The sequence below is a fragment of the Canis aureus genome, chromosome 17 (assembly GCF_053574225.1).
Source record: "Canis aureus isolate CA01 chromosome 17, VMU_Caureus_v.1.0, whole genome shotgun sequence".
In the NCBI taxonomy this organism is placed as follows: Eukaryota; Metazoa; Chordata; class Mammalia; order Carnivora; family Canidae; genus Canis; species Canis aureus.
Window position 1 is genome coordinate 14,929,924 of NC_135627.1, and position 24,258 is coordinate 14,954,181.

General features: G+C 37.5%; 1 protein-coding gene across 3 annotated transcripts in view; it reads left to right on the forward strand.

The window, feature by feature from the left end:
- The window catches only part of UGGT2 (UDP-glucose glycoprotein glucosyltransferase 2), a 184,242-nt gene that overhangs the window by 90,536 nt on the left and 69,448 nt on the right, over positions 1 to 24,258 (forward strand). For all 3 annotated transcript variants that reach the window (XM_077855168.1, XM_077855166.1, XM_077855167.1), the window contains exons 14-20: positions 372 to 457; positions 1,011 to 1,146; positions 7,294 to 7,425; positions 20,269 to 20,433; positions 20,784 to 20,907; positions 21,003 to 21,101; positions 23,625 to 23,719. In XM_077855168.1, coding sequence (XP_077711294.1) covers positions 372 to 457; positions 1,011 to 1,146; positions 7,294 to 7,425; positions 20,269 to 20,433; positions 20,784 to 20,907; positions 21,003 to 21,101; positions 23,625 to 23,719 — 837 coding nt within the window. The remainder of the gene's footprint in view (positions 1 to 371; positions 458 to 1,010; positions 1,147 to 7,293; positions 7,426 to 20,268; positions 20,434 to 20,783; positions 20,908 to 21,002; positions 21,102 to 23,624; positions 23,720 to 24,258) is intronic.

The window sequence follows — 24,258 nt, forward strand, 5'->3', positions numbered from 1 at the left end:
CATTACCTGTGAAATTCCTTCTTATATAAAATTCTTTAGAATTGTTAGGAATTTCTTTTATTATGTTTTAAAGATTTTATTTATTCATAAGAGAAACAGAGGCAGAGACACAGGCAGAGAGAGAAGCAGGCTTCTTACAGGGAGCCTGATGTTGAGCCTGGGACTCAATCCCAGGACTCTGGGATCATGCCGTGAGCCAAAAGCAGATGCTCAACCTCTGAGCCACCCAGGCATCCCTAGAAATTTCTTTTAAAAAAAAAAGATTTTTTGGTTTCATACTTTTAGTGACAGAAAATAGAAACTTGAATTTCATGAAAATTCCAAAGTGTTAAAACACAATAGTGATTTATAAACTATCTACTTTCTTTTAGGTTCTGTTTATTGATCCTGCTCAAGAATATGCCTTGGATTTTATAAAACTTGCTGAACTTTTCTATTATCATAAAATTCCTCTTAGGTAATTGTCAATTTATAACATTAAATGGTCAACTGAAGGAAATCCAGTAATGTTCATGTTGTACTACAGAGTATTACACAGAGTGTTGATGTGGGATTCAAAGCAGTGGTCATCTTTAATGCCTATCACAACACAGCTGTGCTGTGAGGTGTCATTACCTTTATGATAGACTCTATTAATCAAAGCTGCTTAGTAATCTCATTTACCAACTGTTACTTTCCTGAGAGAATGATCTGATCACTTTGGGTGTCTAAAGATGAATCCATTTCCCTCAGGTTGTGTTAAGAGTACACTTCCCCTTTATTTTTCTGGAAAAACATGGTCATTAGATAATTTCACCACCAGAGTTTGACAGTTTAGAGGAATCCATTAGTTAGGCAAATGTTGTTGAATAGACATTACAAATCAAACCTTTTCAAATATATTACTCCCCTATCCCCTCTATTAACACATTCTTCCATCTACATGTTATAGTCTAGTAATGTTGAAAAATGATGATTGGTTGTGATTTAAGGGGTAGTTTTAACGTTCCTTATTCACCTTCTTTTCCCAGAATTGGTTTTGTGTTCATTGTTAGCACAGATGATGAAATTGATGGAACAGATGACGTTGGCGTTGCTCTTTGGCGAGCTTTCAACTATATTGCAGAAGAACATGATGTATCACAGGCATTTATTTCCATAGTACAAGTGAGTGCACTAGGTATAATTTCTTTAGACTATATACTGGGTTTTTCTGCATTATTACTGTAATTATTCTCATTTATCTTTCAAAGTTTATTAAAAATGATAATGGGAATTAATATAGATAAATTTAATTCTTCCAACTCCCAACTGAGGTACATAATGTCCCCACTTTATAAATTAGGCAACTGAGACTGCCAAAATAGGAGAATTTACTTGAGCTTCTCCAGCTGCTAATGGAATTTAAATTGTATATATAAAGTTTAGAGGAAAACATACTCATAGAAAATGGTAGGGAAGAATTCCTGAACTAGGTCTTGGGAAAAAAAAAACCATGAATAAAGAAGATTACTGCAAACTTAAATATTCTAAATGACTATGTAGACCCTTCCTAAAGAATTTCAGAAGAGAAGGAGATCACTTCATGACAGCAAATGGAGGTGGAAATAGCAGGATAGGTACTGAGTTTGACAAAGAGATTGTATAAAAAAAAGTAATTGGTAAGAACTTGATTAAAGAACAGTAAGATATGGGAAGCTTATTTCATAATTGAGGTTTTGAAACTGTTACGGCCCATTGTGGAAGCAAGTGTATTAAAGAACTGTATTTAACAATACTTAAGAAAGTCAGACTATAGTTTAGAAACTAGCTTTTGTTCGTTTTAAAATTCATTGGTCTTTAGTGTTCATTCACTATTACAACAAGGCAGGTGGTTCTTCAAAGTGAAAATATGAAATTACCAAAGCCCTGTAAACTCCCTGCCCTGCTTCAGTAGCTCCTGGGAACACCATGGAATACCTCACAAACTTACTGTTCGGGGGGCACAGAAACTACCTGCACTTCAGTGATGTGGGGATACACTTTGTTCCATAAAACAGTGCTGTGGATTATGTGTCAATCTTGTGTGTCAGTCTTACTTTTATTAACTTATTGGTGTAAGAGTTTTAAGGGACTTATTCAAACTGATGTAGCTTTTTGAAGTCTGGCCTGCTTATTGTGAAAAGATCGGTATGATATTCAAAACTGAGAAACTTGAACTTTTGAAATTCTCTTTACCTAAATTATCTTAATTTGCTCCATTGACTCTATTCTGTAAGTATCTTCTATCAGACATAAATTTGTATGTGATGCCATGCTTCTCAATCACTGACCCTTTTGAATTACCTTCTGTGATGCTCAGCATAATACTGTAATATCTTGGAAAACCAAATTACACTTAAACCATAGGTTTCCATACAATGCAGCATAAAAATATTAAATATATGCTATAGCCTAAAATTTATACTAAGCAATTAGAGGAAGGAGAGGGAAAAACGTGAAAATGTGTGAGAAAGGAATATTTATTTGTTTGTTTGTGTATTTATGATTTTATTTATTCATGGAGACAGAGAGAGAGGCAGAGACACAAGCAGAAGGAGAAGCAGGTTCCATTCAGGAAGCCTGATGTGGGACTCGATCCCGGGACCCCAGGATCACACCCTGAGCTGAAGGCAGGCACTAAACCATGAGCCACCCAGGCATCCCGAGGAAGGAATATTTAAAGCATACTAGACTATAGACTATAGTCTGACTTCCACCATGGTCAGAAGTGTGTGAATATTGGTGGTTATTCAAGCTACCTAAAATTCAACCCTAAAATTTTTGTAGCCTATAGAAAAGTAAAACATGATTGAGCTAACATTCTCTTGAGAACCCTAAAATTTTTGTAGCCTATAGAAAAGTAAAACATGATTGAGCTAACATTCTCTTGAGAATGTATTGTCCTTTAGATGACTTAGCTTCACTAATTTAGAATAATTTGAGCAAAAATCTAGTCTTTTAGTAAAATATGTGAATTATAAAATCTCTTTAATATTGTTTCATTATTTTCAATGAGAAAGTTATTTTATCTAAATTACATAATTTGCAAATACAATATCCGGAGAAAGGAATATAATTGAAGATCAGAATTGTAAGTATATGAAAATTAGTGACATGTGATAGAGGATTATGGTAGAGTAAGTACAGTATTTATGTAGTAAAACAGTCTGACTGTGTAACTCAGCTCTCCACAGTGGCTATACAAACTTACAAGTAATTTAATTTTCTCTTCCTACCTTATAAGATTAAGATTTTTAAAAATGTATGTTACATACTAGATGAATATTTGTTGAATGCATGTTTGAGAATGCAGAAGTAATTTAAGGCTTTAGCTTTGGCCATAATGGGGTAATCAGATTAACTATCTCACAGTAAGCAAGTATAAAACTGGACAGAATACATGAAATAAGGCAGTTTTCAGAAGTTCAATAAGAGGTACAAGAACTATGATCCTGGCAAAAAGATCAAAATAAAAATATTCACAGATAGAATTCTTGGAACTACCAAAGGAGATCCTTCAGGCTGAGAGGAAGCGACACCAGATGGTAACTCACATTCACAAGAAGAGGTAAATAAAATGTAAATATATGGTACATACAAAAGGCTATAAGAATATATTTTATCATGTTTAAATTGCACAAGATGAAACAAAACAAATTTTAACATATATAACATATGACAATAATTGTACAGAGGAATGAAGGATTAAATGGATCTGTATTGGTACTTAAAATTTGATATTTTGATAATATCAAGTTAGGATTAGTAGGAAGTAGATTGTAGTAAATTGACACAACTGGATATCCGCATGCAAAGTGATGAAACTGAATCCCTATCTTATACCAGACACAAAGGTTAACTGAAAATGGATTAAAAAGTTGAACATAAGACTTGAAACCGTTCTAAAAGAAAACACGGGGGGTAAGTTCCTTGACATTGATCCTGGCAATGATTTTTTGGACTTGACAACAAAAAGGCAACAAAAGCAAAAATAAACAAGGGGTTTATATCAAAATAAAATGCGTCTGCACAGCAAAGGAAACTATCAGTGAAACAAAACAGCTGTGGAATGGGAGAAAATATTCGCAAACTACCTATTCAATAAGAAGTTAATGTCCAAAATATACAAGGAATTCATACAACTCAATAGCAAAAAAACAAACAAAAAAAAGTAAACAACCCAATTTAAAAAATGGGCAATAGATCTGAATAGCCATCTTCCCCCAAGACATACAGATGACCAGCAGGTATATGAAAAGGTGCTAGACTTGATTAGTCATCAAGGAAATGTAAATCAAAGCCCACAGTGAGCTGTCACCTCACACCTGTAGGGGGTCTGTTATTAGACAAACAGGATGAAAGATGCTAGCATCATGTAGAGAAAAGGGAACCCTCTGAGAATATAATTGGTACGGCCATTATGGAAAACAGTCTGGAAGTTGCTTAGGAAATTTAAAATAGCACCACAGTATGAACCAACAATCCCACTTCCGCTGTGTATCCAAAGAAATGAAATCAGTATCTTAAAGTGTTACCTGTACTCCCACATTTACTGCAGCGTTATTCACAATAACCAAGGTATGGAAGTGACTTAAGTATCCATCAGTGGATGCATGGACAAAGAAAAATGTATGGTGTGTATGTATGTATGTATTCATACATCAGAATATTATGCAGCCTTTACTTTTTATTTTTTTAAAGATTTTATTTATTCATGAGAGACACAGAGAAAGAGAGAGGCAGAGACACAGGCAGAGGGAGAAGCAGGCTCCATGCAGGGAGCCTAAAATGGGACTTGATCCCAGGTCTCCAGGATCAGGCCCTAGGCTGAAGGCGGCGCTAAATTACTGAGCCACCCGGGCTGCCCTTATGCAGCCTTTAAAAAGAAGGAAATCCTATCATTTGTGACAACATGGATGAACCTGGAAGGCATTAGGCTAAGTGAAATATATCAAAGAAATATAAATACTATATAATACCCCCTGTAGGTGGGATCTAAAAAAGCTGAACTCCTAGAAACAAAGTAAAAAAGTGGTTGGCCTGGGGATGGGCAAAATGGGGAAATGCTGGTCAAAGGGTACAAATTAGAATTAAAAAGAGAGGAGTGAGTTCTGCAGATCGCATGTACAGCATGGTGACTGTGATTCATAATGCAGTACTGTAGAATTGAAATTTGCCAGAAGAATTCTAGTGTTCTTACCAAAAAGAAGGGAAAATTTGTGTCACATGATGGATATATTAATTCAGTGGTGGGAATCCCCTCACTATGCATTTGTTAGGCCATCATGTTGTACAGTTTAAATGAATTGCTATGTTATTTGTCAGTTATACTTTAATAAAGGTAAAGAGAGAAAAAAAATTATATGGAGAAGTAAAGACCTGAAATTGCTGTTTTTGCTTACCAAAGTATATAACAGTTTTATAGTTTTAAAAATGTATAAGAACTTTGGCTCATTATATATCTAAGTAGCTTATGCAAGACATTCTCCCTGCCTTAGATAACTTAAGAATATCTATTTTAAAATGACTAATTTGTAAGATGACTAATCTCAATAATTTTTCATCTATAATTTTTGCTTTATTCAAAAATCTCATTTTTCTAATCCCATTTGTTTTACAGAAGGCTGAAATTTTTGTTTTTTGTTCAGTTACTAAAATCATAGCATACTCTGCTTGATACAAGGAGGAATCTTACCTTCTTACCTATAAATTAAGAAACTTATAAAACTAAACGATGGGATCTAATTACAGACCTGTGCCTTTTCTTCAAGGAGCAGGTTGCCACGTTTATGTGAGAAAAGGGAAATAAAGAAGAATGTTGGTTCCTTATCATGAGGAATAACATGGGGCTTCCATCAGCTCTCTCTGGCAATGATTTTAAGTGAATTGGAAAGGCAGGCTTAAGTGCAAGAGAGAGAGTGGGAGCACACACTCTAGAGCAGGGGGGAAGGGCAGAGGGAGAAAGAGAAACAAGCTCCCTGTTGAGCAGGGAGCTCCATGTGGTACAGGTCTTGGGGCTTGTTCCCAGGATCCTGAGATCATGAACTGAGCCAAAGGCAAACACTTCACCAGCTGAACCACCTGGGTGTCCTCAAAACAACATTCTCGACTGATGGAGGTTCCCCCGCTTCTGAGAGTAAAGCATTCCTATGAAACCTTATGTACAAAGTCCAAATGGTGTAAAGGAAAGAAGCAGTCACCATCAATTTATATGGAAAAGTTATTGAGTATTTTCCAGAACCAAAAAATAACCTCTTTTAGGCTGTTTTTACACCTTAAGACATATCTTGCTAATGATGCACAGAATAAATTGAGAAAGCACAGATGTTTGCAGACACAGTTCAAAGCTCTAGCAGCTTGATGGTGAGATCCCAGAGTTGTAGTTCCTGGGGATGGAACCTGGCAGGGCCACTCTCACTGCAAAACAAACACCGAATGCTATTTTCATTTTCTAACATTTTTCATAAAAGCAAAGATCCTCTCTGGGTTTCTTTTTGGTTAGTGAAAACAGATACTTATGTCACTCTTGTTAAAAAAAGAATAAAGGTGTCATAACATGAACTTTGGAGAAGTGAGAGATATCCATATATCAAAATGCTACTAAGTGGTGTTTGTAAGTACAAGTTTCTTCTCCTTGGGAAGTTTTTTCTCCGGAATGTCTTAATGCGAGGTCAGTGTTCATATTTATGTCTCAACTGAGACATCTGCCCGGACATACCTTCTCTCTTTGAGGCAGAGCTGCCCCTTTCCCCATGCCTAGCAGAATGTCTGGGGCATAGAAGAGGGTCTATAATGAAAGAGAAATGAAACAAGAAAATAAAGGAGCTGCAGCTTATATCATGCCACTCTGCTTACAATATCTGAGGTGGAGGCGGGGGAGAATGGAGGTGCAGAGGAAACCTAGTCAAGGTCTTTACAGGAGAGCAATCAGGAATGAAATAAAGCCTTTCTGAAAAAAGTCATTTAAAGTATTTTATACATACCTTTTTAAATAAAGGGAGCCATTATTTTACTAAGAATCACAGTAACTAGTTTGAGCAAAATAGAACATGCTATGATATTTTTGAAAGCTATGAAATAGTCACAAAACCATTTTTATTGGGAGATATATTGTGTGGTTAAAATGAATTATCTGTGTGGGTGGGGGACATGTGTATATATGTACATATGTGGTATACTTAGAACTTAAAAGTATAAAGTGTGTTTTTATTTTATAAATCTGCATGTTCAGGATAAGAAAGAAAACTAACTGCCGTAAGATGAAAATTAATTATAAAACCTTTATTTCTGTAGATGTACCAAAAAGTGAAGAATGACAATATCCTCACTGTGGACAATGTGAAGAGTGTTCTCCTAGATATATTTCCAGATGCTAATATTTGGGATGTTTTGGGAATTCATTCTAAATATGATAATGACAGAAAGGTGAGTTGGAATGCAGATTTTCAAAAATATGATCCAAGAAACTTTTACTATAATCTCATGAATAAGTGATGTCAATATAGTTAACTCATGATTTGGGTTTTAGACCCTCCCTTCTTTCTTTTTTTTTTTATTTTTATTTTTATTTTTTTTTTTTTTATTTATGATAGTCACAGAGAGAGAGAGAGAGAGAGGCAGAGACACAGGCAGAGGGAGAAGCAGGCTCCATGCACCAGGAGCCCGACGTGGGATTTGATCCCGGGTCTCCAGGATTGCGCCCTGGGCCAAAGGCAGGCACTAAACCGCTGCGCCACCCAGGGATCCCCCTCCCTTCTTTCTAAAGGAGATTTAAGACCTCTGAATGATGCAAAAGTTGTTTTCGAGTACTTAAATTGCCATTATCGACCTTTCTTAAAGTACAAGAAAAGATAATTATCAGGATTTACAGGATAGGGAATTTGAATGTAGAATTTTAAAGAATGTAATTTATACTTTTTTTAAAGATTTATTTATTTATTCATTCATTCATTCATTCATGTGAGAGAGAGAGAGAGAGAGAGAGAGAGAAAGGCAGAGGGAGAAGCAGGCTCCATGCAGGGAGCCCGACGCAGGACTCGATCCCAGGATTCCAGGATCAGGCCCTGGGCTGAAGGCGGCGCTAAACCACTGGGACACCGGGGCTTCCCTAATTTATATTTTCTTAGGAAGGAGTGGAGAGCTGGCTTCTTAGATAAATACTAGGACAAGAACCAAACTTGGAAAGAAGGAACATCACTGGGGCTGAATTTCTCATGCCCATACAGATCCCGAGTTTTTTAGATGAGTTCCTGCATTTTATAAGTTTTTAGGCTATAGATCTGATCCTGTCTCTCCTGTATGTAATATTTCTCCATGCTAACAGTAAAGTTCAGGATTATTGACATTATAATGTCTCACCTGATTCCATCCCTGTTCAACTCTTTAGTCTCACCTTTCACAACTCTCCTCTCTCTTCTGTTCTCACCACGTGGGCAGATCAGTACAGGTTCCTGAATGGGCTCCTCCTTCTCATCAGAGGGCTTTTGAGTGCTTGTTCCCAGGGTTCATGCACCTTGCCTCCCTTGTCTTCTCACCTGTGTGTGCTTCTCTGGGGCTTTTGGCTTCTTTAATGTTACTTTGGGGGAAAATAACACTTTGGGTAGGACTTCTGGGAAGCCTTTTCTGACCCTCCCCATGACATCGTGCTAACATCACATGCTACAGTAGTACTGTGTACTCCTGCATAATGCTTGTGACAATGGGCTGTTCCATCACCTGCCTTCTCACTGGACTACATCCTCTCTAAGAGCAGGGGTCATGTCTCTTATTGGGACTTGCAGGCACAGTGCCCAGGAACATGGTATGTGATCACTAAACATCTACTTAGTGAAATTACTAAGGAGGCAAGGCCATTTGAGAGTGTGGGTTGCATGGTAGGATAGAACTTTACAAGAACAGTGAAGTGTTTTTTTAAATTTCTAAATTCTATTTAAATTCAATTAACATATAATGTATTATTGGTTTCAGAGGTAGACATCAGTGATTCATCAGTCTTATATAACACCCAGTGCTCATTAATCACGTGCCCTCATTAATGTCTCTCAGGTACCCATCACCCTATGCCCCTCCTCTCCAGCGACCCTTGTTTGTTTCCTGTGATTAAGAGTCTCTTATGGTTTCTCTCTCTCTCTGATTTCGTCTTATTTTTCCCTCCCTTCCCCAATGCTCCTCTGTTTTGTTCCTTAAATGACACATACAAATGAGATCATATAATTGTCTTTCTCTGATTGACTTATTTCACTTAGCATAATATCCTCTAATTCCATCCACATTGTTGAAAATGGCAAGATTTCATTTTTTTGATGGCTAAGTAGTATTCCATTATATATACATATATCACCTCTTCTTTATCCATTCATCAGTTGATGGACATCTGGGCTCTTTTCGTAATCTGGCTATTGTGGCCATTGCCACTGTAAACACTGGGGTGCAGATGCCCTTTCGGATCACTGTATTTGTATCTGTGGGGTAAATACACAGGAGTGCAACTGCTGTGTTGTAAGGTAGCTCTATTTTTAACTTTTTGAGGAACCTCCACAACCTCAACCTCTTTGAGGACCTTCCTTTTTGAGGAACGTTGTGAGGCCACACAAGCTTGCATTCCCACCAACAGTGTAAGAGGATTCCCCTTTCTCCGTATCCTCTCCAACATCTATTGTTTCCTGACTTGTTCATTTCAGCCATTGTGACTGGTGTGAGGTGGTATCTCATTGTAGTTTTGATTTGTATTTCCCTGATGCCGAGTGATGTGGGGCATTTTCTCCTGTGTCTGTTGGACATTTGTATGTTTTCTTTGGAGAAATGTCTGTTCATGTTTTCTGTTCATTTCTTGACTGGATTATTTGTTCTTTGGGTGTTGAGTTTGAGAAGTTCTTTATAGATTTTAGATACTAGCCCTTTATCTGATATGTCATTTGCAAATATCTTCTGCCATTCTGTCCACTGTCTTTTGATTTAGACAGCTGTTTCTTTAGTGCACAAAAGCTTTTTATCTTGATGGAGTCCCAATAGTTCATTCTTTTGTTTCCTTTGCCTTTGGAGACGTGTCTAGTAAGAAGTTGCTGTGGCCAAGGTCTCTGGCTATGTTCTCCTCTAGGATTTTGATGGATTCCAGTCTCACATTTTAGTCTTTCATCCATTTTGAGTCTGTTTTGTGTATGGTGTGAGGAAAAGGTCTAGGTTCACTCTTCTGTATGGGCCTGTCCAATTTTCCCAACATTATTTGTTGAAAAGACTGTCTTTTCTCCATTGTATATTTTTGCCTCCTTTGTTGAAGATTAGTTGACCATAGAGTTGAGAATCCATATCTGGGTTCTCTATTCTGTTCCATTAATCTATATGTCTGTTTTTGGGCTAGTACCATACTTTCCTGATGACTACAGCTTTGTAATAGAGCTTAAAGTCCAGAATTGTGATGCCACCAGCTTTGGTTTTCTTTTTCAACATTCCTTTGGCCATTCAGGGTCATTTTCTAGTTCCATACAAATTTTAGGATTATTTGTTCCTACTCTGCGAAAAAAGCTGATGGTATTTTGATAGGGATTGCATTGAATCCTACCTAGAGATACCTAGAGATATACCTAGAGATCACTCTAGGTAGCATAGATATTTTAACAATAGTTATTCTTATCAATGAACATGGAACATGTTTCCATTTCTTTGAGTCTTCCTCAATTTCTTTCATGAGTATCCTATACTTTTCTGAGTATAGAAAGTACAGATCCTTTGCCTCTTTGGTTAGGTTTATTTCTAGGTATCTTACGGTTTTGGGTGCAATTGTGAATGGGATTGATGGGATTGACGCCTTAATTTCTCTTTCTTCTCTCTCATTGTTACTGTATAGAAATGCAACTGATTTCTGTACATTGATTTTATATTTTGTCATGTTGCTGAACTCCCAAATGAGTTCTAGCAATTTTGGGGTGGAATCTTTTGGGTTTTCCATGTAATATGATGTCATCTGCAAAGAGTAAGAGTTTTATAACTTCTTTGCCTATTTGTTTTTTTTTTTTAAGATTTTATTTATTTATTCATAGAGACACAGAGAGAGAGGGACAGAGGCACAGGCACAGGCATCGGGCTCCCTGCATGGAGCCTGCTTCTCCCTCTGCCTGTGCCTCTTTGCCTATTTGAATGCCTTTTATTTCTTTTTGTTGTCTGATTGCTGAGGCTTAGGACTTATAGTACTGTGTTGAACAGCAGAGGTGATAGTGGACATCCCTGCTGTGTTCCTGACCTTAATGGAAAAGAGAGCGTGAGGTTTTAGAAATTGCTGCTCGGGGGGCTACGAAAGGCAGTAAGGTGAAGCCATGTATAAAAATGGCTATGATGCCAAATTCGTGCTCAAGTTGCCTACCATAAATTTACAGGAGCATCAATCTCTTTTGTTTTAAAGAAAGTCCAAAATGCCAGGCATATGAATGAAGGAAGGCAGCTGGATAAAGTGCTGTAAGGTTGAAATGTTATAAGCTAGATATGACATTGGCTTAAGAGGCCCAAGGATTAGCCCATGTGAAGATCTCTGGGATGTGTACAGGCTGCATAGAAATGGAAGTGAAGCCAGGAAGCCAGAAGTCCAGGTTCAATGTAATTGAAAAGCCAGTGTGATAGGAATTGTGAATTTTTTACTCATGTAAGAGTGGTTTTTCCAAATCATAATTTCTTTTTCTTTTTTTTTCAAATCATAATTTCTAAGCTGAGAATAAGTCTCATTGACTTTTTTCATTACTATATTTTTATATAATTAAAAACAAAACTAAAAAGCAACCGAGATGAACTTTATTTTAGGGCCAAGTTGCATCGAGGCATCTCTTCTTAGAAAAACATTTTTTTATGAATAGTCTTCAAGTGCTTTTTTGGGGAAAAGGAACACAAATTTCCTGTAGTCGTTATGTAACCTCATGGAATATAAAAACAGTGAGTCTTTTTTTTTTTTTTTTTTTAAAAACAGTGAGTCTTTTAAAAAGATTTTATTTATTTATTTTGAGAGAGAGAATGATCGAGAGAGAACACAAGAGGTGGGAGGAGCAGAGAGAGAAGCAGACTCCCTGCTGAGCAGGGAGCCCCTTTGGGGCTCCATTCCATAACCCTGAGATCTTGACCTGAGCAGACACTAACCCACTGAGCCACCCAGGTGCCCGTTTCTTGTTCTTTTTGTAATGGAAGTGGGCTTTTCTCTGCTTGCTCCCTGGTGGTAGAGCACAGTTGCTATTCAGACCTCACCTTCCTTAGGGACTGAGGCTTGTGCAAATATCATACCTGTCAAGCGTGACTGGTAGATACATAATAGTGATACTAAGAATCACTGCTCATTTGAGAGTAAAACATTTTTCTGGTTGATTTGCCCTTTTTTTTTTTTATATATATGAATCTGAAACTGCTTATTGATTTGTTACTAAGTTGTATATGCCTTGTTTCTTAAGAACCAGTTCTTAAAGAATAGGCTTTAAATACTATAATTAACCAGTTCAAGTTAATTATAGTATTTAAAGCCTTTTATAACATCTGTGTCCCTGAGGCTGTTAAGTGCATTAAGGTAAAATACATTCCTGAGAACAGCTGGTAAGAAATAGTCAAGCTGTTTATGTAATTGCAATAGATTTCTTTAAAAGTTTAAAATATTATTCATAATCTAACTTGTATGTGGAAGGAAATGGATTCATTTACTCATGACTGTTCTAGGTAAATATTAACAGCAGTATCTGCTGTGATCCAAATGAATTTCAGGTATTATACAGCCCAAACCAACTACTTAGTATCAGTTGCCATAAAACATCATCTGAATAACACTATGTTATCCTTAAATATTGGTATTCACAATGCAATATTGTTATTTCCCATTAATTGCCTTTTTTCATTCATACCATATGTGGATGTAAATATCATTTCCAACTGACCTGTAACTACTTCAACAAAATAAATCTAATTCTTTTGTATTCCTCCAGTTGTAGAGGACATCTTAAGTTTTAGATACATTTGCTGAGTTCCTGTTGTAGTAACTGGGGATTGAGCTCTCTTCTACCTCCCTACCTTCACTTGGTCTCTCCAAGTCCAGAAGCATAACTTAAAATATTTAAAAACAGTTGTGGGGCAGCCCCAGTGGTGCAGCAGTTTAGCGCTGCCTGCAGCCCAGGGCGTGATTCTGGAGACCCTGGATCGAGTCCCACGTCGGGCTCCCTGCTTCTCCCTCTGCCTGTCTCTCTGCCTCTCTCTCTCTGTCTCTGTCTCTGTCTCTATGAATAAATAAATAAAATCTTAAAAAAAAAAAAGACGGTTGTGGCTTCAAGAGCAACAGGTCAGAGAGCCAACCAGAAGCAGATCCTAGAGCTGCAATCAAGTCTTAAGGCCCTGCTGCTAACGGTCACTGTGTAGTGGCTGAACCATGTTGACATTGAGGATCTAGGAGAGAGGTCAAAGTGGCAATTGTCATCCCAGGACAGCAGCTATTTACCAGCTGGTACAGAAATATTTCAGTACATTAAGAAATGGTAAGGCCTATACAGTGCAAACCAGGTGATTGTCAGGTCTGTTTTTAACACATTTTGCTTAAAGGAATATTTAGTGTGTGTGTGACTTTTGAGGTATTCCTTGCTTAGTAAATCAAATACTATGATTGTCTTTCCATTTTTTAGCAACTTGATTTTTTTAAAGATTACTCCTTTTTTTTTTAACCTATTTGCATAGTATTCTTATTGCAAATGTATCCAGATAGTCAATAGATTGGTAAGTTTACCTATCCAGAAATTTTCTTACAAATTTACTTAAACATAGCAGCTAACAAACCAGCACCCATGCTCTGGACCTAAAGTACAGCTTCCTTTCTGGGTCTCCTTTTGCCACTCTCATTTTATAGGTTTCTGCTTTATCTCTGGTTTTGTGAGTATTATAACTTTCCCTATTTTTTTTATTTATTTCTGATTTTACTTCTCTCCCAGATAAGCATGCATGAGAGAAAAATTATTTTAATCTTATGCTACATTTCCATCTTATTGGTAATTGGACTGGGTAATCCTTTTTCTTCCAGTTTTGGAAGCTGTCATTACTGTCTCCTATCTCCTAATAGGCTGTAGAGACCAGTAATCATTCTGATTTTAATTCCTTTGTCTTTCTGCTTCAATTATGTATTTATCCAGTTTGAAAGGTTTTAGAATCTTTTTCTCCCTGGCGTTTGGAAATTTCATGATGGTATATCTTTGTATTGATCCTCTTTCCTTCAGTGTAGTAAGTATTGGTGAACTCCTACTGGAGATTTGTGTCCCATCAATTCTGGGAACTTTTGCTATTTCTCTAGTGCTTTCCTTCATTTTCTCTGTCCTCTCTGAATCTTCTCAGTCGAGTCTCTACTTGTTTTGTCTTCTTTTTTTTTTTTATTCCTTTGTCCTTTTCATTCAACTTTTTAAAATTTTCTGGAGATCTTTCTTGTATCCTATTCCTAGCTTACAGCATTTAGTTTTTCTTTTATGGACACAATATATTTTTTATGTAAGAGTGTTAATTTTGGGATGTGTTGTTCTGCTCCCTGCATTACCTCTGCCTTCTCTATGCTTCCTTTTCTCGTTCATTCTGATTTCTCTCTTTTGTGTTGGAACCATTTGTCAAATGTCTTATGATAACCTGGTTTTCTTTCACATGTGAGTATAAAACCCTAAAGAGCTAGTTACAAATACATGTTTCTTTTGAACTGGTGAGCCTCACTCAGGGAGCTGAGCTGACTTTCTCAATTAAAGCAGATTCTTCAAATGAGAATGTTTTATTTTGCTCTTGGATTACATGTGGCAGATGAGAGGGTGGAGAGGGTTCAGGTGTAAGAGGTGAGGGCATAGGATGTGTGCTGGAACAGGATGTGGTGTGGCCTAGGTGTGAAGGATGGGCACTTTAATGTGTCTGGTCTCCATCCCCTTTCCTGCCTGCTCTAAGCCCAGCTCGCCTCTGTGATTTAGTTTCAGCAGAGAAGAAGCAGGACAGTTTGACTTTTCAGCATTGAGAGGGGGGCCTGGAGATGCAGCTGCCTGGGCTGGTGCCTGCTCTTTGCTCTCATCCTCCTGTCCAGGTACCAAGTGTCTCCAGGGTTGCTGAAAAATGTTCACATTCTGTTCTGTCTCCACAGAGGCAACTTCCCTTTTTACTTTGCTTACCTGCTTTTTATCTTCTCCTGTTTTTCTTTACCTTGTGGGCTCATATTTTCTATTGTTATATTTTCAACTTGAGTGAAATGTGTGAAGCAAGAAGAGATGAGCATGTGTGTGAATGAATCTACCATATTTATTTATAAGATTTTATTTGAGATGGAGAGAGAAAGCGGAAGTGGTGGGGAGAGGCAGAGGGAGAAGCCGACTCCTCGCTGAGCAGGGAGTCCGAGGTGGGGCTCAATCCTAGGAACCTCTGATCATGACCTGAGCCAAAGGCAGATGTTTAACCCACTGAGCCACATAGGAGCCCAAATCTACCATATTTAACCAGAAACCCACTTTTACTCTTAAAAAGTTAAGTAGTGAAATGAACATTTTTGTGGTGTTACTATTTTAAAGTGTCTGCAGTCCTTGTCTCCTGAAGTCACGAATGTTAAGGACTTTTGTAAAGATTAAGACACAGTGCATTCCTCAGAAACATTAAGTTCTATTTTTTTAGTGTGCGAGTCCACACTTCCGTTAGAGCTCCCATTTCCTGCTGCCTTCCCTGCTGCTGTCCTGGGGCAGTGGTCTGCACCTTTGCCCATTTTTCCCAAATCTGTCTGCTCTCTAATGGAAGCCAGACTCTGTGTTAACTTGAAAGCCCTTCAGGTGTGCTTGGTCTCCCTCCACACCCGTCGCAAGTGTTCTTCTAGGCATTCCTCAGTCCCCCAAAAGGCTTTCCACCTTCCTCTTGGTGCCTAGATCATTCTGACTCCTGCATCACAAAGAAAATAAAGAGTTTAGGCCTTTATTCCCTAAACTCACATTTCTTTAATTTTCTCTCTCCATTCAAACTTTATCAGTCCTTTCAAGAAAGATTTATTTATTGAATACTTACCAAATTCTAAGCACAAGTAGGCAAAGGAATAGAGCACAAGGAAGATCTCTAGGAAATTTTTAGTAAAATAAAATGAAAATGTAGTAGAACAGAGAGACAACAAAAGAAGGGAAAATAAGAATAGATGGTAAATAAGTAGAGACTCAATCAAGAAGACTCAGAAAGAACAGCAAAAATGAAAGGACAGCATCAGAGAAATAACTCAAAGAAATCCCTGAGATTGTTGGACAGGAGTTCACTAGAAGGGGTCCACCAGATAGGCAGCCCGGAGGATGAGGAAGGAGTGCTGGGCGGATGGACAGAAGGAACTGGTCTCTGAATCGAGGATGGTAAGCTGAGGCCCAAAGTAGGAGGAAGAGTTGGATCCAAAAAGACAAAGCAACAGGAGATTAACCCCCTCAAGAAAGATGTTGGAAGAACTGTGTTTCTCTTCTCACAATGAAGAACTGTGAGAAATTGGCGTTGCCGCTGTCCAGATAACAAGCATGTGTTGTGTTTGTGTTGTGGAGGGAAGTTGGAGGATGAGTCCAGAATGAGCTGGAGTGGAGAAGGAGGAGCTGGACCACACAGTGAACAATATTTAATTTGAACTCAGTAAAAAATCTGAAACAACAATTTCAGATTTTTGGCAACAGTAAAAAAATCTGAAAGATACTAAGCAGTGAAGAGATAGCAACCTGCCTTATTTTGAAAGAGCATCTCCATTATTTTGAAGCGATTGTTGGAGGGTTAAAGTTTATGGGGTTGCCTGTAGCTCAGAAGAGAGGACCAAGAGGAACTGCCCTAAATCCCTTAGAAATAACGAGAAAGACCATAAAATAAAAGAGTTTGCGGGTATCATGTCTGTGCTGCTTGTGTCCCCAGATGCTGCTGGAAGTTCACTTTGGATCCTGTCTCTGCCCCCAAATGTGTTCAGTAACAAAAGCTCAACCGAGTAAAATTTAAAGATCTAACTGGCTTTTTTAAAGCATCCCGTCTAGCAAATAAAGGGACACTTGGAGGAGTTACAGACGGAAGGCTTTCATAGAAAGGTGGTGGGGAGTGGGGTGGGGGACAGGAAGGTTATTAACAAAAGAAAAGGATTATTTGGGGCCAGGTGGCTTTTTCCCTTGGGGGGCGGAGGGTGGGGTGGGGTGGGGGGGGAGGCTAGGTTCTTACCCCGAAGATTACCTCACCTTTCTTTGGGGGATGGGAAGGGCTCTGTGGCAGACTCTGCTACTGGTCTGATGGAAGAATTCCTCACTGATGGGTTCAGGCTGCATTTCTGAGGGAGACCAAAACTGCAATTACATTAGGTAGTAAGCTTCTGTTTGGGAACTCACTCCTACAGGGCTAAAATCATAAAATTCAGTGTCATTGGCTTATTTGTGTTAATTAAAGCTTTTGGAATGGACAGATTGCCTAATTAGAAATCACAGAGTAAATCAGAAGAGAGCCTGTATTTCTATCAGAGACTCAAGTATCAAGCTACCTGGGGGGCTTGCCCATAAGCATCTTAAAAGAATCTAAAACCAAGCCCATCGTCTTCCTTGGTACCCTAAATGTTTTTTTTCTTCTTTATGCTCTATCCTAGAGGGTTGCTTCATCATTCACCCTGGTGCCAGATGCTAGAAGCCTGATGGTCATCCTGTCCTCCTGCTTCTCTCCCACCATCCCAGCCAGTACCTCATTCTGCCAGCTGAATGTTTCAGAAACTGCCTCATTCCATTCTCCCTTTGCCTGTTACCTCTCATTTCTATTCGGCTCTTGCTTTTTCTCTCCCACACTATTGTAGTCCCTGACCAACATTCCCAGGGCACAGTCTCCCATGCCCTTTCTTCTCACCGTTGCCATTGCACTGTAGTCTTTTTTAAAATAAGCAAAATCTGATAATATTATTTATTCTCTTCCCAGATGGAACTGACCATGCCCTCCTTGGTAGCCCTGGATGCTATATTCACAACATTTTTAGTGTAGCCATCTCTTCTCTAATAAAGTGTAACTTTCCTTAGGCTAGAATTTACATTTTATTTATATGCATTTGTAAGCCCAGTATACAGCAAGTGCCCAATAAATGCAGAGATAATGTAGTGATTAAGAGTTCAGACTCTTGGGATGCCTGAGTGGCTCAGTGGCTCAGTGTCTACCTTTGGCTCAGGGCATGATCCGGAGTCTTGGGATCGAGTCCCACATTGGGCTCCCCACGGGGAGCCTGCTTCTCTCTCTGCCTGTGTCTCTGCCTCTCTCTCAGCAGTTCTAATGAATAAATAAAATCTTAACAAAAAAAAAAAAGTTCAGACTTTAGAGAAAGCTCTAAATACAGATTTGGTTTCTAAAGTGCAGTAGCAACACAAAGAAATCTTGGCAGGGATGCAGAGAAAAGGGAACCTTCTTACACTGTCAGTAGGAATGTGAAATGGTGCAGCCACTCTGGAGACCAGTATAGAGGTTCCTCAAAAAATTAAAAATAGAACTACCCTATGACCCAGCAATTACACTACTAGGTATTTACCCAAAATATCAATTTGAAGATATACATGCACCTCAATGTTTATAGTTATCAACAATAACCAAATTATGGAAAGAGCCCAAATGTCCATTAACTGAAGATGTGGTATGTATACACACAGTGGAATATTACTCAGCCATAAAAAAGAATGAAATAAGTCAGAGAAGGACAAATACTATATGATTTCACTCACATTTCGAATTTAAGAAACAAAACAGATGAACATAGAGAGGGGTAGAAAAGAGGCAGACCAGGAAACAGACCCTCAACTAAACAGAACAAACTGAGGGTTGCTGGAGAGAAGTGGATGGCAGATGGGTTCAATAGGCAATGGTGATTAAGAAGGCCACTTGTGATGAGCACTGAGTATTATATGTAAGTAATGAATCACTAAATTCTACCCCTGAAATTAATATGACAGTTACCTATTAACTAGCTAGAATTTATTTATTTTTTTAAAGATTTATTTATTTACTTATTTATGATAGACATAGAGAGAGAGAGAGATAGAGGCAGAGACACAGGAGGAGAGAGAAGCAGGCTCCATGCTGGGAGCCCAACGTGGAACTCGATCCTGGGACTCCAGGATCGCGCCCTGGGCCAAAGACAGGCGCTAAACCGCTGAGCCACCCAGGGATCCCCAACTGGCTAGAATTTAAATAAAAACTTGAAAAATAAATAAATAAATGTAGTAGCTGGGTGGCACCTGAGATGACTTCATCTCCATATGTCGTCATCTGTGAAATGGATGTAACAGTCATACTTAGCTTCACAGAGTAATTGTGAGAATGTTGGCAGTAATAATTACGATAATACATAGTTTTGAATAGCAAATGAATTGTTTAGTAACACTTTCTCACTCACAAGATAAAACCCAGATGTTGAGCACTTTCAGGTTCTGGCCTGTGCCCCTGTATCTGATCACTCCCACATATGTAACTCTGCCCACTGTAGGCACAGATTACTCGCAATTGCCTAATCATACCATATTCTCTCTTCCCTTCCATTCCTTCTTATACTGTCTTGCTTCACATGGAATATCTTTTTCCACTTTATCTTCTTGGCAAATGTTTACTCATCCCTCAAGACTTTCTGTGCCACTCCCTCCCAGAGCTTTCTCTGACTCCTTTCTCTCCTTATTCACGCTTGGTTATACTCTTCTCCCTGGCTCCCATGGAATTGTGTGGATGCTCCCATTTTGTGTGTGTCTATGAACCCCTTGAGGGCAGACTTTCAGCTCTGTATTCACAGCGTCTAGCCTAATGGTGTTGGCATGGATTCATGTAGATGTTTATTAAATAAATGAATGCAGGGATGAATTACTCTTTGATACAGATAAATGGTGTTTTTTTAAAAACATGTTATGCTCTATACAAGGGCCAGCAAATCCTGCCTACCCACTGTCTGTCTTTACAAACACAGTTTTCTTGGGACATAGCCACGTTCATGCATCCGTGTGTTGTATTTCACTGATGTTGTGTATCACAACATCAGAGCTGTGTGCGTAGTTGAGACAGAGATGGATGGCCCGTGAAGCCTGAAATGTGTACTAGCTGGCCCTTTACAGAAAAAGCTTCCTAATTCTTGCTTTATGCAGGTAAAGTACTGTCCTTTAAGAATGTTTGCAGAGGACAAGTGAAATTAGCAAAATCACATTTTTTTCTATGGCCTATAAAAATATGGCAGTGTCTGTCCCTTATTTTTCATATGCATTTCTTTTCCAGATAGCCATATTTAGTTTAATTCTCTGGCATTTTTGAACTATTAAATAGGAAGGAGCAAGCTTTTATAAGATGACTGGCCTGGGTGCTTTGCCCCAAGCTCTTTATAATGGAGAACCCTTTAAGCTTGAAGAGCTGAATACTGAAGAGCTGGAAACAACTGTTCTTCACAGAATGATGGATGCAACCATAAATTTACAAAGGGAGGTTTTCATGGTAGGTAAGCATTTATGAGAAAATACATGATAAATGATATTTATAAATGATTTTTTGTATTAAAACATCTTTTCATGATGAAAGTTTCCATCCTGATCACTTAGTCATGAATTTAAAAGTAGTAATTAATTAAGCTTACCTGTGCATAATTACATTAAAAAAATTGCTTAATTGGAAAGAAAATTCAAATTTTTACAGCAAATGTATTGTGAAACTTATTGTATGAATGTTAATTGCCTAAATTATTTATTTACTTCATTGACATAATCTTTAAGTGTATTCTATGCATAACTTTAAAATATATGCATATAAATTGCCTATATTACCTGAGTAATATTTTTTGTTGTTAGGGCACATTAAATGACCGAACAAGTGCGATTGATTTCCTTATGGAAAAGAACAATGTTGTACCCCGTGTAAATCCTTTGATTTTGGACACAGAGTGGCAGCCCCTTAATTTAATATCCACATCAGGTAAAATAATCCTTCCATATACTTCCTACAAATGCTTATTGAGTTGTGAATGTTTTATTAATTGTTTATTTAACATTTAATATGAAAATTTTCAGTAACTACTGATGTTGAAGATTTCTCTACGTTCTTTTTCTTGGATTCACAAGATAAGAGTGCTATAATAGCAGAGAACATGTACTATTTAACCCAAGAAGGTAATACACATATTTTACTTTCCTGAATTTATTCCTAAAGTAGCAAAATTTGTAATTTTAGTAAGGTGGTTGCTTAATGAATTTGTACGTTGCTATTTGACTAGAGGTCTGTTTTCCAAGAGAGTTTGTAGTTTGTTATGATGTAAGTGTTGTGCCGAGAAACTGCCTTTGACTCTACTGAATCGTATATGCCCAGGGGTTCACTGTGGTTTTTTTTTTACCTTTCTCAAAGAGAGCTATTTCATTTTTCACCTTTTTAAGAAAGCAGGGATGCCCGGGTGGCTCAGCGGTTTAGCGCCTGCCTTCAGCCCAGGGTGTGATCCTGGAATCCCGGGATCGAGTCCCGCGTCGGGCTCCCTGCATGGAACCTGCTTCTCCCTCTCCCTGTGTCTCTGCCTCTCTCTCTATGTCTCTCATAAATAAATAAAATAAAATCTTAAAAAAAAAAAAAAAAGCAGTAAAACCCTTTCAGGACTGTGAAAATGGATACCTTATACTGCACGAATACGAGTATAATTTCCAGATCAGAAGAGAGTAGTTCTACAGTCTAATTAAACAATATCTGGATTTTTTCCTTACTTTGGGAATTATAACAAAGGAGGGGAGACTGATACAGGAACGTACTTGGAAATACGGATTTAGCCTGGACAGGGGAATCTCAGTGGGGCCACACATTTGTTAGAATATAGTGACCTATTCATGCAGACAAAGAGTTTGGTTGGTTTTGTTTCATTTTATTTTGCTCTAGAGAGAAAAGTGAGAGCAGATACATGGAAGGTGAAAGAAGGAAGTTTTTTATCTTGGTATATAAAGCAGTAATCTAACAATGAGAGTAATCTAAAGATAGAATGAACTATATAGTAAATGCTATATTTTTACATATGAGAGTTTTAAGCAGAAGCCACCCAACCCAGTTTTAGAATGCTGTGGAGTCAAGTTTGGACCAGATAGCCTCAGAATTACTTTCTAACAGATTCTTGATTTTATATTCATAAAGTGATCTATCTCCAGGAAATCTAACAAATAATAAAATATAATACAGTTCTGTATTATGGCAGAGTAAGTTCCTGACTATGTTAAGAGAAAAGGAAACAAAGAAACAGGGAATAAAAAATAGGAGAAATCTATTTATCACTCTGTTTCTGGAGTATATTTTGAAAATTGCCTCTGGACATCAGAATACGTTAGCCTATAATTAATGACCTTTGGTTAAATCTCTAACAATTTAAAAGAATACTAAGAAACACCTAATTTCCTCTTTCTTACAATTATGTAAATATGTGAAGAAATAATGGAGTTGTGAGAAATTTACTTAGCACGTTTGAAATCTTTCTCAATTTACCGTGATGGTAAAAGTGCTGACGTTAAGAAGGCATTAGAATTCTTTACGTTTCTTCTTTGAAGGAATGTGTCCCTACTGCCTTACTCTTAAGTTGCTTCAGTGTGAACTCAATGTTAGCCTTCTTTTTGTTACAGTTTTTGTGTAGTTAGATATTACTGAGTATGGTAGTAACTATAGCCTCACATCTGTTTAGGAATAAGTTTTTGGTATAGCAGATTTTTTGCAGTTGTTTTAAGTAGGTCATGTGATCTGAGGGACTAATGTTTATATAGGTTTTAATGATGGCTAGACAAGTATTATTTCAGGTGTTACATGCTGAGCCTAGATGAAATTAAACCCATTTAAATATGACTTCAGAATTAAAACTTGTTTCTCTTTGTGGCTTCCAAATTTTCAACTTTTTCGGAAAAATGAATTATATTGATGTTGATGGCACAAGACGGTATAGATTAGACCAAGATAGTAATAGCAGAGATTGGGACACCTGGGTGGCTCAGTGGTTGAGCGTCTGCCTTCAGCTCAGGGCATGATCCCCGGATCCAGGATCAAGTCCCACATCGGGTTCCTTGCAGGGAGCCTACTTTTCCCTCTGCCTGTGTCTCTGCCTATCTCTCTATATTTTATTATAAAATAAATTTTTATAAATTTATTATTAAGATTCTATTATAAGTCTATTATAAATAATAGATTCTTATAATAAATCTTAATTTTTAAGAAAACTAATAGACATTTTGAAGTAAATGGATTGTAAGTTAATAAAATATTGCTGTTTTCAATATTTATTAATAACCTTTATTGTATCTAGTTTTACATATATGTGGGGTATAAGTATCAATTTAAAAAATGTTGCTGTAGCTAGAAGACAGTTTTGTTTGTCAACACTGAAAACATAAGCATAATAAAATTTTTGTCTACTAATGAAAGTATTCCACGGATATGTCCCTTAGGGATTATTCTTTCTTTTTGCTATCTGAGTTTATATAAACTTATAGAACACTCTTCTAGTATTTTTATATGCATGTCAGTATATGTGTGTATATAATCTTTAGCAATATTTGCTTATTTTCAAAAAATTCACTTTAATATTTTAATATGTTTTAATGTATGTTAATGGAAATGTGCCTTGCTTTTAGTTTGATTTTAAAAAGAGATAGTCTGACTAAACTATTTGAAACTTTCAGAAGATGATGTAATTTCTTCAGTTACTCTCTGGATTATTGCTGATTTTGACCAACCATCTGGACGAAAATTACTGTTTAATGCATTAAAGTACATGGTGAGTATTTAGATATTCTTAATACAAAATTTTAACTTGTTAATTTTGAGAAAGCCAAATAAAATCATTAAATCTTTACTCTCCTCCATGTTAACATTTTAAGTACATCAAGTTGTTGCTGAGGAAACTAAGACAGGAACTCCCCCTCAAAATCCATATGTTACATCTGATCAACAGTGTGATGGTATTTAGAGGTGGGACCTTTAGGAGGTAATGTGGTCATGAGGTGGAGCCCTCATGAATGGGATTAGTGCCCTTGTAAGAAGAGATCAGAGAGCCTTGCTCACTGTCTTTCCATCATGTGTGGATACAAGGACAAATCAGTAGTCTGACACCCAGAAGAGTGTCCTCACCAGAACCTGACCATGCTGACACCCTGATCTCAGGTTTCCAAGCTCTAGAACTGTGGGAAATAAATTTCAGTTCAGTTGTCGCAGCCCTGTGCATGGTTACTTTGTTGTAGCAGCTAGATCTGACTAATACCTAATGATTATATATAGGCTGCTAAAAGAGTGAATGGCTCTAGACTGTACTATTAC